Source organism: Mauremys reevesii, linkage group 1, assembly GCF_016161935.1.
Source record: "Mauremys reevesii isolate NIE-2019 linkage group 1, ASM1616193v1, whole genome shotgun sequence".
NCBI lineage: Eukaryota > Metazoa > Chordata > Testudines > Geoemydidae > Mauremys > Mauremys reevesii.
Genome location: NC_052623.1, coordinates 270,295,506 through 270,311,629, shown reverse-complemented (window position 1 = coordinate 270,311,629; position 16,124 = coordinate 270,295,506). Strand labels below are relative to the sequence as shown.

The 16,124-nt window shown below is 44.8% G+C and overlaps 1 protein-coding gene across 2 annotated transcripts in view; it reads right to left on the bottom strand.

The window, feature by feature from the left end:
• The window catches only part of LOC120372915 (histone acetyltransferase p300-like), a 123,187-nt gene that overhangs the window by 36,889 nt on the left and 70,174 nt on the right, over positions 1-16,124 (bottom strand). Inside the window, exons 7-17 of one of the 2 annotated variants that reach the window (XM_039490472.1) lie at positions 15,879-15,972; positions 15,050-15,187; positions 14,327-14,444; positions 13,515-13,689; positions 10,899-10,976; positions 10,188-10,297; positions 9,557-9,712; positions 8,715-9,167; positions 7,951-8,145; positions 6,544-6,700; positions 96-214 (exon numbers count right to left, since the gene is read on the bottom strand). In XM_039490472.1, coding sequence (XP_039346406.1) covers positions 96-214; positions 6,544-6,700; positions 7,951-8,145; positions 8,715-9,167; positions 9,557-9,712; positions 10,188-10,297; positions 10,899-10,976; positions 13,515-13,689; positions 14,327-14,444; positions 15,050-15,187; positions 15,879-15,972 — 1,793 coding nt within the window. Of the gene's footprint in view, positions 1-95; positions 215-6,543; positions 6,701-7,950; positions 8,146-8,714; positions 9,168-9,556; positions 9,716-10,187; positions 10,298-10,898; positions 10,977-13,514; positions 13,690-14,326; positions 14,445-15,049; positions 15,188-15,878; positions 15,973-16,124 lie in introns of both variants that reach the window. The other variant, XM_039490465.1, reaches the window with a different exon arrangement.

Here is a 16,124-nt window from a genome sequence, read left to right as displayed (position 1 = left end):
AGGACTACAGCATGCCATTTGGTCTCCTCGGGCAGACAAGTCCTGGAGTTGAAGCTATGAGTTAAAAAAACAGGGAAACAGCTTGATAAACTTACAGGAATTCCTAGTAGTTGGGGATCCACAGGCTGTCTGAAAGGAAGGGACTCAGGATCCTGCCGGTAAAGTGCCTCCAGTGTTGGCATAAGTGCCTGCCGCAACTCTTCCGGTTTGAAAACTTTTGAAAAATAAATACACGCAAAGTTGGAGTAATGGCCAGAAGCAAGAAATCTGCTGTAAAATTTGAATGCTGTTGAAAACACTACACACACTGTATATACAAGACACAAACATATTGCGCTTACACCACGCACTGCAATGCTGGGTTTTGTGGAAGACAGAAATTAGTCTGGAAGCCCATAATGTGAAATGACATATTAAATAAAGAAAAAACATTTACTTATATGTATACTAACTGTTGTTGTTCAAGATGTATTGTGCACATATACATTCCACTGCAAGTGTGTGTGCACCCAATGCACTCAAATCTGAGGCCTGTACCAGCTGTACCACAAGGTAGAGCATAAAAGGGGCATAAGTTGCCTCCTCCCTCTGCTCTCTTGCAATGCCGTCTAATACCTGAATTAGCGGGGAATGTATACGTGTATGTGCACAACACATCTCAAAGAACAGTTACTGTACAGTTAAATAGCCATTTTTTCCTTCTTCCAATGATTATGCATATACACTTTCCACTGCACGTGACTCACCAGCAGTTTTCTTACAGGTGGAGGGACTTCGGATTATTTGAAAAGAAACTGAAGCCCCAACTTGCTGATTTTAACGTAGCGTAGTGTCTGGAGAAGGCATGTACCAACAACCACACTGCTGCTTTGCAGGTGTCCACTACAGGGATGTTGGTCAGAGAGGTTGATGAAGTGGAATGAGCTCTAGTGGAGTGTGCTATTACCCACAGTGGAAGAGAGACTTTAAGATCATAGCAAAATCTGCAGTCCTAAATCCAATGAGATGCTGAGCACAGGCTATAAACAGTTTGCGAGATTATGTGAAAAACTGCACAGTCCAGGTAAAATGACAAAGCACTGCAAACACTAGAAGTGAAGCTTTTCTTAAACTTTGGAAGACGAGGGCTTGGGAATAGAGCCCGGCACGGATAAAAATTTATATCCGTGAATATAAAATCTGTATTCGTGGAGCTGCAGGGCTCTACTGGGAACCACAGTGGCGAAAGGAGCAGCACATCAGGCTGCCACTCCCAGGAGCCCAGCACCCTGCACCGGCAGCTCCTCTGGAGTGGCTGTACCACCCTTGGCCCTGTCCATTGGGGTGGGCACCAGACTCAGTGGCAGCTGTCCCTGGTCACGTTAGTGCATTCAAGCAGCACGCACACTCCCAAACAAGAGTCACTTCCATGCAGCGGTCTGCGTCTCCTGTCCAGGGGGCGTGAGCCGCCTGAACACACTAGTGCGACCAGGGACAGCAGCCAGCGAGCCTGGTGCAGCTGCAGGCAGTAGAGCCATGCCAGAGGAGCTGCAAGCATGGGGCACTGGCTTCTGGGAGTGGCGGCCCAACAGTGCTGCTCCTTTCACCACTGCGATTCCCAGTAGAGCCCTTCAGGTCCACAGATATCAATTTATATCCAGATATAAATCTGTATCTCCACAGGGCTCTATTTGGGAAGAATACTGGGAGACTGTCTGATTAAGATGGAATACTGATACTACATAAGGCATAAATTTAGGCTGCACCTAAGAGAAACTATCTTTGTGGAAAACTGAAAAGAGCATCAGCCAGAAGTGCCTGAAGCTGAAACTCTAACACATGAATTTGTTACAATAAAAACCAAAAACCCTCTCTTTCTAAGAACAGCAGAAGAAATGATGTTGCCAGGGGCTCAAAAGGGGTGCCATTAAGCAAGACAGTATTAGATTAAGATCACATAAAGGTACCGGATCAGACACAGGCGGGTACACATTAACAAGACCTCTTAGAAATCTAGAAAACACCGGATGTGAAAACACAAAAGCTAACCATGGGAGGGTGCACCATAGAGATGCACGTTAGGTGTACTGACAGCAGTTGATAGTCCAATAAATGTATAATCTCTGTGCAATTTGGTGGTAACTGGTGAGATTCCACCCAGATCGAAAACGTTTTCCATTTTGCTGCATACATGGCTCAGGTGGAATCCTTTTCTGCTGCTCACCAAGGTGGCTTTGACATCTAGGGTGCATAATCTCTCAATATTACGCAACCAGAGATCATTGATGTGGTGAGGTGGAGAGACTACAGGTTTTGATGCAGAAACCTGACCTGGTTTTGAGACAGGAGATCCTCAGCCAGTGATGAAGTTATAGGTGACCAAGTGGAGAGCTAATTAAGATCTGAACCAATGTTGTCCCTGCCAGGCCAGTGCTACAAGAAGGTTGCCTTGTCTCTTTTTAGTTTCCTGACCACCCTCAGAATGAGAGAGGCTGGAAGGAATGTGTACCGCAGATGGCTTGATCGGGGGGGAGGGGCGGGGGAAACACTACCATGCCTATGTTTTGTAACTGTTGTTCAAGATGTGTTGTTCATGTATGTTCCATTCTAGGTATGTGCGTGCCCACTTGCACAGTTGTCAGAGACTTTTGCCGTAGTGGTATCTGTAGGATCGGCTGTGGCACCCCCTTGAGCGCCGCGCTCATGCGTAGGTATATTATGCACTGCCAACCCTACGCCTTCTTAGTTCCTTCTTGCCAGCAACTCTGAGAAAGGGGTAGGAGGGTGCGTAATGGAATGAACATGAGCAACACACCCCTAAGAACAGTTACAAAAGGTAGGTAACTTTTTTCTTCCTCTAGTGCTTGCTCATGTTGAGTCCATTCTAGGTGACTCAAAAGCAATATCCTCTGAGGTGGGCTTGGAATTCACAGTTTAGCGGCTTGTAGTACTGCCCTACCGAAGCCAGTATCGTTCCGGGCCTGCTGGGTAAGTGCATAGTGGGACATGAACGTATGGACGGACAGACGACTAGGTGACCACCCTACAGATGTCCTGGATAGGCACTTGGGCCAGAAAAGCTGCTGAAGAGGCCTGCGTCCTGGTCAAGCGGGCGGTTACGATTGTTGGAGGGGGCCCCTTCACCTGATCATAGCAGTAGCAAATGCAGGCGGTGATCCAAAAAGAAATTTGAGCAGACACTGTGTAACCTTTCACCCTGTCATCCACTGCAACCAACAATTGCACCAACTTGCAGAATGGCTTGGTCCTTTCAATGTAGAAGGCAAACGATCTCCTGACATCTAGGGAATGCAGCCTACACTCCTCCTCTGACTTATGTGGCTTTGGAAAAAAAAGACAGATAAAATGTCCTGGCTCGTATGAAACTGAGAGACCACCTTGGGCAGAAAAGCCAGGTGTGGCCTCAGCAGGACCATGTCTTTGTAAAAGACCGTATAGGACGGTTCCAAGGTGAGTGTCCTAATCTGAGAGACCTGGCGAGCAGATATTACTGGAACCAGGAATGTGACCTTCCAGGACAGGAGAAGAGAGAAGGAAGCCAGAGGCTCGGGGGGAGGGGGGGGGGGAGGGGAGAAGGCTGCTGTCCCTGTGAGCTGCGACAGCACCAAATTCAGGTTCCAAGGAGGAACGGGGTCCTTGACATGCAGGTAGAGGCACTCAAGGCCCTTGAGGAACCTGGCTGTCATGGGTGAAAAACTGACCTCCCCTCAAGCAACGGACAAAAGGCCAAAATAGTGGCCAAGTGGACCTTGCTAGATGAAAGGGGCTGGCCTTGGAGCTTGAGATGCAGAAGGAAGTCCAGGATTAACTACAGCGAGTCTCACTCAGGCTGAGCGCCCTTATCGAGGTTCAGCAGGTGAACCACTTCCATTTGGCCAGATAAGTTGCTCCGGTGGAGGGCTTTCTACTACCCAATAGAACCTGTTGGGCATCAGCTGAGAACTGCTGCTCCTGCTCATTCAACCATGCAGCAGCCAAGCCATCAGGTGCAGCGCTGCCAGGTTCAGATGCAGAAGACTGCCATGGTTTTGGGACAGCAGGTCCAGCGGGAGCGGTAAAGGAACAACCACCGAGAGATCCAGCCGCATGCTGAACCAGTGCTGGCCCGGCCAAGCCGCCACTATGAGGATCACCTTCACCCTCTCCTGCTTGATCTTCATGAGGACTTGGAATTAACGGTAATGGGAGGAAGGCGTAAAACAGAGCCCCTGACCACAGGAGCAAAAAAGTGTCCGACAGGTAGCCTCTGTCGATCCCCCGAATTGAGAAGAAAAAATGACATTTCCTGTTCTGTCTAGACACAAACAGGTCCACCTGGGGAGTTCCCCACTTGTGGAAGATGAAGTTGACCACTTCCGGATGGAGGGACCATCCGTGTCGAGGTGAGAAGATCCTGCTGAGGTGATCTGCCAAAGCGTTTTTGGCCCTGGGGAGGTGAGCAGCTAAGAGATAGATGTCGTGCTGCAGACAGAAGTCCCAAAGCCTGAGGGCTTCCTGGCAAAGGGCAGACGATCTGGCTCTGCCCTGCTTATTGGTATAGAACAGTTTCTGTGCTGTCCGTTAGGATCTGAACCACCTTGCTTTCTATGTGAGGTAGGAAGGCTTGGCAGGCCAGGCAAACCACTCAGATCCCTGATGTTGATAAGTAGGGAGTGATAACGACTGGACCAATGACCTGGCATTTAGAGATTGCCTAGGTGGGTTGCCCACCCCAGGTCCGATGCAGAGACGAGTATCACCGATGGGGATTAAGCAGCGAAAGGAATTCCTTCCAAACCTGATACAGGATTCTGCCACTGGGTGTGTGACGACAGTATATGGTCTGGAACCCTGACCATGCTGTGTGTGTTGGGGATGCAGACAGATGCCAGCCACGCCTGCAGGGGCCTGAGGAGGAGCCACGCGTGCCAGACCATGTATGTGCAGGTCGCCATGTGTCCCAACAACTGCAGGCACATGTGAGCGGTGGTGAGAGGGTGGGCTTGCATGCACGAGATGAGGTCTGCCATTGCCTGGAACTGAGCCTTGGGAAGGAAGGGTCTGGACTGAGTAGAGTTGAGCACCACTCCAATGAATTCTATGCACTGTAGGGGGGTTAAGGTTGACTCTCTCTCATTTATTACCAGCCCCAGGTCATGACAGGTGGAAAAAAACAGACTGAGATGCCACCGCACCTGATCCTGGGACCAGCCCTTTAGTTATCAAGTCATCAAGGTACGGGTAAATTTAAAAGCCCTGATGCTGGAGGTAAGCAGCCACTGCCACTATGCACTTTGTGAACACTCTTTGGGCTGGTATCTATAAGACCCAAATGCCTAGGATGAGGATGCTCTAGATAACAGTAGAGATGCTGGTCTTGATGGCCCCAAGGGAACCAGAGTTGATGGTACTGCCTCAGATGGTGCTGGTGAGAATCAGTGTGCAACTAGACCTTGACTTGGCACTGGAAATCTTCTCTGAGATTTTCCTGTGAGGTGAAGAGTGAGGCTTCAACTCCCTACCAGCCTCAGAAGACAAAGATGGTTAAAATGTCTTAAGGAGGCTGAGAGAGACGAGAAAGAGCAGTGTTTCTCAACAAATCTGGACTCAAAAGCGGAGACAGCAGGAGGGACACTCCTCATGGACAAGCTGTTCATCCTCTTGTGATTAGGGTCGGGCTCTGAAGAGGAACGCATTGTCTTTTCCATAAAATGGATTTTAATGCAGAAATCCCTCTGTTTCTTCCTCCACAATGGAAAAGAGGCACCAAGAAGACATTTGTCCCTTCCCCATGCCATGCCCATGCCCCTCCCCCGGCAAATTAGGCAGCTTTTGTGACTGTCCATAACAGTGATCATGGCCCTGTTTATTTGAATCCTGGGTATTTTTCTCCATATTTAATCCCCAAATGAAAAGACTAACAAAACTATAGTAAAGCCTAAACTGTAACTATAATTATGAGTAAAAGAAGTCTTTCTAGAGGCTGGATAATCAAAGCTAAACAATGAGTGTGTCAACTCTGACCACAGGCACCAAGAAGGAACTGAGAGGGAGGTGGTGGCCATTCCCTTTTCATGCCCTCAGCTCCTATCATGAAGACAGCAGTGGCACATGCCCTGCCTTGGTTATACAGCTGGCAAATTCTCCATCTTGAGTACACTGGGGGGTGCATGCACCTGCAGTGGAATGTACATATTCACAATCACCTGAAGGAGAACAAGGTCTTCCTGCATTATAATTCTTCCAAGAGCCAATTTATACACTCAGAATACAGCCTTTTTATTAAGATAATTTCCTACAGACGTTTATTAAACAAGAAAGGGTCTCTGATCCTTATTTTACAGAGAGTGTCTAATACCTGATTCAGCGTCAGATAACATTTGAGAACATAGTTCACTAGGACCACTTTTGTATTACTAAAATATTAACACTTATGTCCAAGAGCTACAAAGAGAAGAGTTCATATATGCAAATTGGAAACACTGAAGAAAGTTCAGATTGTGCCTAGATATCCCAGTCCCCCAGAGATTTGAATCCCAAGACCACAACAGTTTTCTTGCTTACTTTTCCTCTTAGACTGTCCTGGTGCTGGAGAAGACTGAGTAGCTGGAGTATTGGGTCGGTCTTCCTCTTCCTTCATTTCTGACTTCACTTCTGGTTTCTTCTCTTCTTGCTCCATTGGTTCTGTTTTACATTCTTTCACCACTGGTTCCACTTTAATCTGAAAAGCAGATCAGATGCCCTTCACTTAATTCAATACAAGCCCCTCACTTGCTCTTGTTGTGAGGATATAGTAAGATAATGTGTCTTTTGGGCTTAGCTACAGCCTGCCTAGCATTTCTTCCTATGGAAAAAATGACACCTGCTCACTCATCCTGGCTCTCACCTAAGCCTTTTCTTCACTTCTCCCCATATGGTCTCTGCCAAGAGTCAAATAGTTCTATGGGTAATTTATTTAACATTAAATCAGGAAGACTGGCCCCCGCCCTCCCTTCCTCCATCCCCTGCAATTGGTGGGGAATCCCACCTCCCTGATCACTAGGATCCAGTCTACTTTTGGCTTTTAGCTAGAAACTATAGTTTCTATCCCTGCAAGACAAAAAGTGAGCAACTTTCCCATAAGGCCACAAGTTCCTTTAATGAAAAGTGATCAGGACCTTAGTTTTTCAGCTCAAAGATAACCCACAGGAGCACAATTCACTATTCTAGGGAATAAAGCCTACAGTGCAGGAGTAGCCAACCTAAGTCTGAGAAGCAGCCAGAATTTACCAGTGTACATTGCCAAAGAGCCACCATAAAACGTCAGCAGCCCCCCATCAGCTCCTCAACCCTGCTCCCAGCGCCTTCCACCCACCGGCAGCCCCGCCGATCAGCACCTCCCAATCAGGAGGCTTGGGGAGGGGGGGTGAGGAGGGGAAGGAGCAAGGGCACTGCAGGCTCAGGGGAGGGGGAAGGAAGGGGTAGAGTGGGGGTAGGGCCTGTGGCAGGGTCAGGGGTTGAGTGGTGAGCACCCCCCAGCACATTGGAAAGTTGGCCCCCGTAGCTCCAGCCCCAGAGTCAGTGCCTATACAAGAAGCCACATATTAACTTCTGAAGAGCCGCATGTGGCTCCAGAGCCACAGGTTGGCCACTCCTGCTATAGTGTCTGTTTACACTAGGGAACATTTTACAGAAAAACAGTTGCAGGCACATGCTCAACTCTCACCGGGTTAGCAAAATTGAGGACCTCCGTGCTGAGAGCCTACTGGCTGCTGCCACCATTTTAAGCACTGTCATCTACCCCAGCTCAAAAACAGGCCTAGGAGAGAATGCCTAAAATTATGGAGCAGCTGGGATCTACAGCTAGCTTAGCTAGAGCCCTAGAGAGAATACCCTCTTCTGAATCACAGCACTTATTTCTCTTCAATCTCCCATCGAAGTACTGACCTTGTCCAATCAATTCATACCAGAAAAATTTAGCTATCCTCTTACCTCCAGTTTCTCCTCTATCTGGAGCTCTGTTTGTTCTGACCCCTCTTCTTCCATTTTAATATCCATTTTCACTTCCTGCAAGAGTGACTGCTGCTGCTGCTGCTCCGGGATAGTCTGTTGCGAGTTCACTTCTGTGCTGCTGGTAGATGGTGGGTTTGATACCTGCCCATCAATGCTTACAGCCGGCTGTGAAAGCTGCGGGGAAACTCACAGTGACTAAAAAGGGCCAAGCAATTATGCTGCAAAGTTTACTTCATTAAGATGTGCTTTTCATTTGCTGTCATTTTTCCTCAAACTTAACTGCACCTCACTTATTCCCCTCCCTTGGAAAAAAAAAACCTGACTGCTGCATAACTCTGGTCTGAGGAAACATGCTACTGAAATCTGCTTTGGACAGCATGGCATTTTAACCATTTCATATGCCTACTGTACAGTCCCACCCCTACACATGCATGGAAATAAATGCATTATGAGAGACATCTATTATATTTTGCAGTAGGCTCCTAAATGTGCACTAAAATTCTCTAATATCCTTCCAACATGGAAGTGTCAGGTGTTCCAGTGTCCAGTTTACTGGTCCTGGGTCTTCAGACACAAAAATGTACTTCTCATATGTAATGCATACCCATATTGGTTCAGATGCCTCTTAAACAGATTGTTCACCATTGTCTTGGACATAGAACAAGTAAACAAAGCTCCTGTCTGAAACTGTCTCACATCTGAGTATCCCTGGGGAAAGCATAGAAATAAAAATATTTTCTTACAGGTGTTGTGGGGTGCTGAGGCTGCAGTGGTGCTGTTGGGGTGGGCACAGATGCAGTCGTGCTCTGTTGTGACAGGGGTTGCTGCTGTTGCTCTGCCGAAGGGGTGACTGGAACTGGAGGTTGGACTTGTGGAGGCAGCTGTGCCTGTGGAGGCGTTGGAGTCTGCCTCTGAGGGGGGTGCATAGTTTGTGACTGCGGTCCAGGTGGCATTGCCGTAGGGGTGGGGGCAGTGGGGGCAGTGGTGGTGGCTGCTGGTGTTGCCTGCGGCTGCTGCTGCTGGGATCCCAGACCTGGGGGAGTGTGGTGAGGTGTTGGGGTACGGCTAGGTACTGGAGAAGGAGAGTTTCGGTGCAAGGTAGGCTGTGGAAGAGGTGGGCAGTGAATATGGCTCCCTTGAGAACCTGGAGCCATTACAGGAGAGTTCACAGGACACGAAGAGCTGGTCATTTGTGCCTGTGGGAAAACAAGTAGATATATACAATGACTTGAGACAATAAGTGCGAGGAGGGAAGGGATTACCTTCAAGTGGGCACTTTTTAACTGAGTTACTAACACCTATCAGTTTAAAAGTATGACTAGCAATACTGCTTTTTGCATTTCATTTAGTGAGCAGAACGGGATTGTTCAATTTGAAATTTTTGTTCACATGCACAATATGCTGCAGTGTTTAGGTTTCCCAGTACTCCTAAGAAAAATGTAAATACAATTAACTAGTTGTCACTGATATTTAAATAAGCATTAAAGAACATTCCCTATTAATCCAACTACCCAATTGAAAAAGAACAGTAAAGCCAGCTCACAGAGCCTGTCAGTGAAACTGCTCCCTTAAGTGAAGAACATACTTGAGACACTGGCGTCTGATTGCCAGGCTGGGTCATAGGCATGTTTGTCGCATTCATTCCTGGGGAGGAAGCAGGGAACTGGTTCTGTTGCAGAAACTGACTTTGGCTGGAAGGTTGGCCAACCCCCGGCTGCTGCATACGTGAAGCAAATCCCATCTGCTGGGAAAAAGGAAAGGCTTATTTCAGAGTGTAGACATACCCACCCACTCACCCTTAAAAGTAAAATTCTACAAAGTTAACATCCAGTGCATGGCAGAGCAATTGACCCATCTGGCAGCATGTGATGTGATGCAGCATGGCAAATATACTAATGCTCTGCTCAAAAGCAGGAAGATATTTTTACAATTACTTCCTAATTCAGTTTATGACAGGAGTTCTAGAATTCAGACTGAGATCATGCCTGAAGTTTTTGAGCTAGTTTCTGATAAATTCCTCTGCACACACAATCTTAAATCTAAGCCAATATCAGCAGTTCCCTCACTGATTTGTAAAGACTGGCTACTCATAGTGGAGATGCAAAGGGAGAAACAGGACCACAGAGCAAGCAAAGAATTACTGTTTGGATAACCATAGTTAAACAGGAACATCAAACCTAAAGAGTTCAACATACTGGACTGAAAAACATCCTGACCTGGTTCATGGTCCCAGCCTGGCTTAGCTGTCCAGGGTGCTGAAGAGGAGGGGTTTGCCGGGGACCCATGGATGGCAGTTGCATGTTCATCTGGCCAAACTGGTTCATTCCTGTGTATTTATCCCAAAAAGATTTTAAAACAAAAGTTTCAGTTCTCATTTGGACATCATTCACTGTTTGAACAGGAACAAATATTGCCTATGCTCTCCTAATTCTGTCTCTACCAACACACATCTTTGAGCATGCCACATAATGAACTTCAGGCTCTAACTTAGGTATTTTAAGCCTTTCAAAAGCAATGCACATAAACCTAGTAACAAGCTTCTGGGTCAAAGGAATTGTTTTTGAGCATGCCTTGAAGAGAAAGGATATTTTTTGTTTACAAAGTGTATTTTACACACAACTCCAATATGCTAAGAGAAATCTGTCTTTACATTAACCAGTTGCTTGGCAGAGTTTGAAATCAAGTTTAACATGTCAACCCAAACTCCTTCACATTCCTTCAGAACACAAACTAGGCTTTCCTGAAAGACTTGTGTATCCATGTCCCTGCTTTCAGGTATGAGTTTTGGTGAAGAGCAGAGAAAACTACATTCTAGTAAACTCCAGTGAGGACTGCTTGATGTCATATAACCATTGGGGAAGGCAGAATCCACGGTCCTATCCACATGCATTTGGAATTACATGGGCTTCCTTTCTTTGGACACTTACCCGGCTGCGTCTGCATGCGATTCATCATCTGATTTGGCACACTGGCACGAATCATGGTTGGGTCAGGAAGGGGACCATCTGAAAAAGGGTTGGAAAAACAGAGGTTAGGGAGTTAAGACAACAGTCCACCCTCTCAAACTTCACTTTTACAACAATTACTTTATTGGGAAATATTCAAATTAACTCCAAACACAGTAAGACCATGTTAGGCCCTAAAAGATGACTCAATGGAACAAAAATGGAAAAACTTGTAAATACAAACACGTGTGCTATTTCTTAACCAAAAATAGTTTAAGATGTCTGAACTTTGTGAAGCTGAGGGCTGATCTGCAGCATATTAATGAGTTACAATGATTATATGGCCAGAGACTTAAAATGTTTCATGCACTATTAAGCAGTGTTAACCTATACAGAACAGTGTTAAACAGCAGACTGACAAATTCAATTAGTGCACCAACTTTGAAAGGACTTACATCTCAAACACTGAAAACAAGTTCAAAATTTTTCATCAAAATGCATCCTCACTTTTAAAAACCCCTAGACTAACCCAACTGTACAGTGACATTCTGAGGTGAATGGATGGCTCAGGGGATTGAGAAAAATATTTAGCTTTTTGCCTCTACATCACTAATTCCATCTAACCCCAGTCTGGTGAGCAAAACTCATTACAACATGATGGCTGTTTAGCAGCCTGCATGAAATTCAATATTCAGCTAAATTCCTATTTGTAAAGTACTTCTAAAGCTCAAGAACTGAATGAGCACAAGAGAAAAAAAATCCCCTAATTCTTAGAGGTAGGTGGCCTGTTAGGAGAATGGCCATACTGAGCAAGGGGAATAACTCTGTGAAATAAGTTTACAGAGCTGCAATTGTACTTAGAGGACTTCAGTCTCCAAAGCTGTCAGTTCAGCACCTTGCACCAACACAAAACTAATCTTAAAAAACAAGTATGTTTTAGCACAAGTAATTTGTCATTTAATTACTGTAAAATTTACAGAAATATAAAAAAGAAAGACTGAGACCAACTGGAAGGAGAAAGAAAGCTAGAACATAGGATGGTGTCTGTCCCATCCCGCTCCCTAGTCTATTCTATCACACTGATCACCCAAGCTGATATTTCTATACCCATTGTCTAATATTCCTTGGCCAAGAGCACATTTGTTTGTTGCTGGATTGGTGGTGAAAGTTATAACATTGTAAGTGTAACATGAGAATTTGAGCAAGAAATGATTGGAAATTTAACCATCCATCAATCCAAGCCCTTAAGTTATTGCTTAGCATTACCCAGATGAAGCGCACTACACCTGATGATGTTTAAGACATTAAACACGCTAATACCCAGGCAGTCCTGTAGAATTTGATCTTGTCACCCAGTTTATTTACAATGTCTGAGCGACTGATGGAGTGATATTACAGACTTCAACATCAGCATGCTAATATCTAGTAGTAGTTCTTTTCCCCCCCCCCATCAAGACCAAACTATATTATTTCTCTGATATCCCAGCACCTGGCCGGAGGAGAAACCTGGACAAAATCCATTGCATCCACAGCACTTAGGGGCTCCATTTGGTTAACATGGAAGTGATTATTGTGAAGGAAGGAAGAAGCATTATGAGAAATGCACTGAGATTTTGACTTCACCCACAACTGAAGGCAGCTGTTCATCTGTCAAGGTGACATGCACTTTTGGGGTCTTATTGGACTTCTAATTCTGAATTCCCAAATGCATTTCTGGGCAAAAATATTTTTTACTTCTGAATTCTCAAGAGATTAATATACATCCTTTTCTCTCCAATGACAACTTTTGCAGTGCCTTCTAGGCATGTGTCAGCTCCAGGCTAGCTTACAGCAATGTGCTCTCCACTTTGGATTACCTTTAAATAGCCACTGGGAAGCTGCAAAAAGTGCAGAATATGGCAACTTTATAAGTAAGGGCAGGCTGTCAAGAGCACATCACACAAATGCTCTAAACTGGTTACAATTCCAATTCTTTATTTTTTTAAAAGTTGTAAATGGTTTATGACCCAGCTATCTCAGAGCCCTTTCCATGATTGCTATAACAACTGCCATTAACCAAGTAATGGTTGACTTCAGTCCCCAGAACTGAATGCTTCATTCACACTGTGGTTGGGTATTCTCAGAAATAGGCTCAGCTCTGGAATTCACTCAATTGATCAGTCAGAATCTAAGTCTTGCCACTTTTAGGACACAATACAGGACAACTCTGCTTACACTCTCCAAAACAAGGGTTTGGTATCCACAGACAGACAGTGGCAAGTTCAGTTAGTGTACAAGATCCCATGTGAAGTTTTGCCTTATCTTGTCAAATACCAAACACCATTTTCTCCACCAATTAAACACAAGTTAACTCAGAGATTTTGCAAGTAGTTCTTGCAAAATCTCACATAGTGAATTGGCAATAACAGGAAAATGCTCTCACCACCGTACCACATACTATTACACACTGAGCCACTTCAAGTTCTTCTAGAGAATTAGGCAATTATAATTTTGTAAGATTATCCGTAAAATGGGGGAGAAAGGCTCCCATTCTGGCCCACTATAATGACTTCCCTGCACAAGTTATTCCCTTTTATTAACTAACCCAACTGTTCTTACTTGCAGACATCCCTGGTTGTGGCTGCCCCATGTTGGGCCCTTGATTCATGGGAGCTGGAGACATGCCTGGTGCATTTGGTATCATGTTCTGCTTCTGCAGTCTGGTCCTTCGCTTTTCCTCTAGTTCCTTCTGAATCTTATAGATCTTCTCAGCTAACAAGTGGTAGTACTCTGCCTGTTCGGGTATAAAGAGACAAGAGATAAGTAAAGCTTACGGATTAAAAACTGATGACCAAGTTTAGGGTTGGGAAAGACTTCCTTCTCTCCCCTGCATATTAGAGTGCTGAGAAGTGATCTTCCCATACGATTAGGCAAGCATATTCCACTGTATTTCCTGCAACTGAAGACTGACAGTGGATTTATTCTACCCATATTGTGCATTTGACACACACCACAGTAAAGGGTGAGCTCTGGGTTTATAGTGTATTTGGGAAAAAATGAGAAACCTCAAGCATGGCACATTAGGATAAAAAGCTTTCAGACCACAAACATGTCTCGAGCAAAAAGACAAGATCTGAAACTAGGAAGAGACTGGAGCTTGCTGTTGCCCTTGCATATGTCAGCATCACCTTAAAAAAAAAAATCTCTGCACTTTTATTTATTTTTGGGACCCAACTTGTCAGTTAGGCCTCCACTCCCACCCCACGAACACTACTTAATTTATTAATGGTACATTGAGACAGTATTTCAACACTGACCCCAGGAATACTACAAGCTGCCTAGTCTCCATAGCAGTTTTGAGTTCTGTCCACTACACTGACAGACTCATGGTAGGCTCTCTGCAGCTCTGGTGGGAAAATATGGCAACTCACCCTGCTATTTGCAGATTCATACATGTCACCTTCTACCTTCCGCGCATATGCCACCAGGTTCTCCATGCGCCTGTCTTTTAATGCTGCAGGGTCAGGGGTAGGAAATATGGCTTGGACTCTGAAGAGGAAAAAACCATGGAACAGATTAAAAATATGCATCTTTTGAATTTAAATAAATGGCCCCAAATGAAGTTCAAACATAAAGGGCTTTTAATCTCTATTTCAAGCATCTAAAGAAAGTTAGAGATCATCATACATTGCAGCTTTAGGGGCCGCTATAACCCCAATGCTTTCCTGATCTCTCCCCCAATACTGCCATTTTGGGAGCACAGAGGGGCACGTTTGATACAATAGGGATCAGACCTAAAGTAGCTTCTGATATAATTTTAGGATTTAACATAAGGAAAGCAAGTCATCCCATATTTTTGCCATTATTTCTTCTGACCATCACCCCAGCAAAATCCACTTTCATGTCCTATCTTGCTCAAAGCAACAGGCTTCCTCAACTTTAAAGCCTAAGCTACTCACTAGTAGCTGTTTCTCTACTTTTTTGGGTGGAGCAGAGTGGGGTGCTACAAAACATTTTAAAAAAGTTTTTGTGCTTATACTTCTTTAAGTTCAACTGATTCCTTAGCCTCCTAATCTTGGAAAATACTACAACCCTTCCAGTTCTCCCAACCTTCCTTGGCAGAGGGAGACCTTGTTTTGATACCAGATACCTACAGTTTATGAACAAGATGATTTCGGAGGTCCTGAGTAATATCTTCATGCCACTGTTTTCGAATTCCGGTGTTGGATGGTTGTGCTGCTGTTGGCATTGCTCCCAAACTGGTAACACCTGCACTTTCACTCATCATGGGACTTTGAAATAGAATAAGAATATGTTAGAGGAGGAAAAAGTGCTAAACTTATGATCTTACATGAATAGTCTATTTTATACTTAAGGATGACAAATCACTATTTACTATTTGATTTACACACTATATAGAAATCACTTCACTGATCAAGGAAGCACAACCACCTCTGGAGTGAGGCAAGATGGATGTTTAGTAGTATGCAGCAGCACTACAAAACTATTTAGGAGACTGACATGAACTCTACCAAATCCAATGGAAAACAGAGCCACTACCTAAAAGGAATTTTGCCCCCACACTGGGGTTTACTTCATTTCCCTTGCAAAAAATTTGACAGAAGTTGTAATAACCTCTTTATATCTCATCTGAAAGATGAGGCACTAGAGTGGCTCTTAACCCCACGGCAGAGGGATGACAGATTTGCAATACATCATCACATCCAGTAACACCTGCGTGTTTGAGGTCTAGCAAAAAAACTCACTCAGCCTAACCGTAGTAATCCATGAGACCTGATGTTTTTAACCATACCAAAAATGCCCTCAAATCCAAAGATACTCCCTTTTTTCCAATCTTAATTGCAAAGATTATACAAATCTCTCAACATGGGAGTAGGGATTTCTCCTCCTCAGGTTCTTCTGAGGTGAATTCTGTTCAGTTTTCTCAGACTTTTTTTAATCCATGTGAAATGTTCAACTTACTTTTGGGAATTCATTGCTGAATGCAACATCGACTCAGGCAGCAGATTAGGGGCTTGAACCCCCATACCTCCATTCACACCCATAGGATTAGCATCTAGATAGCAAAAGGAAGAATATATTAAAATTAATGGCTCACCACCACACAAGCTCTATACTCAATCCTCCTCCCTCAAGAGAGGGAAAAACATTGGTAAAAAAAGACATACATATGGATAGCTCTGAAGAGTTATGAAATGTCTTGAAAGC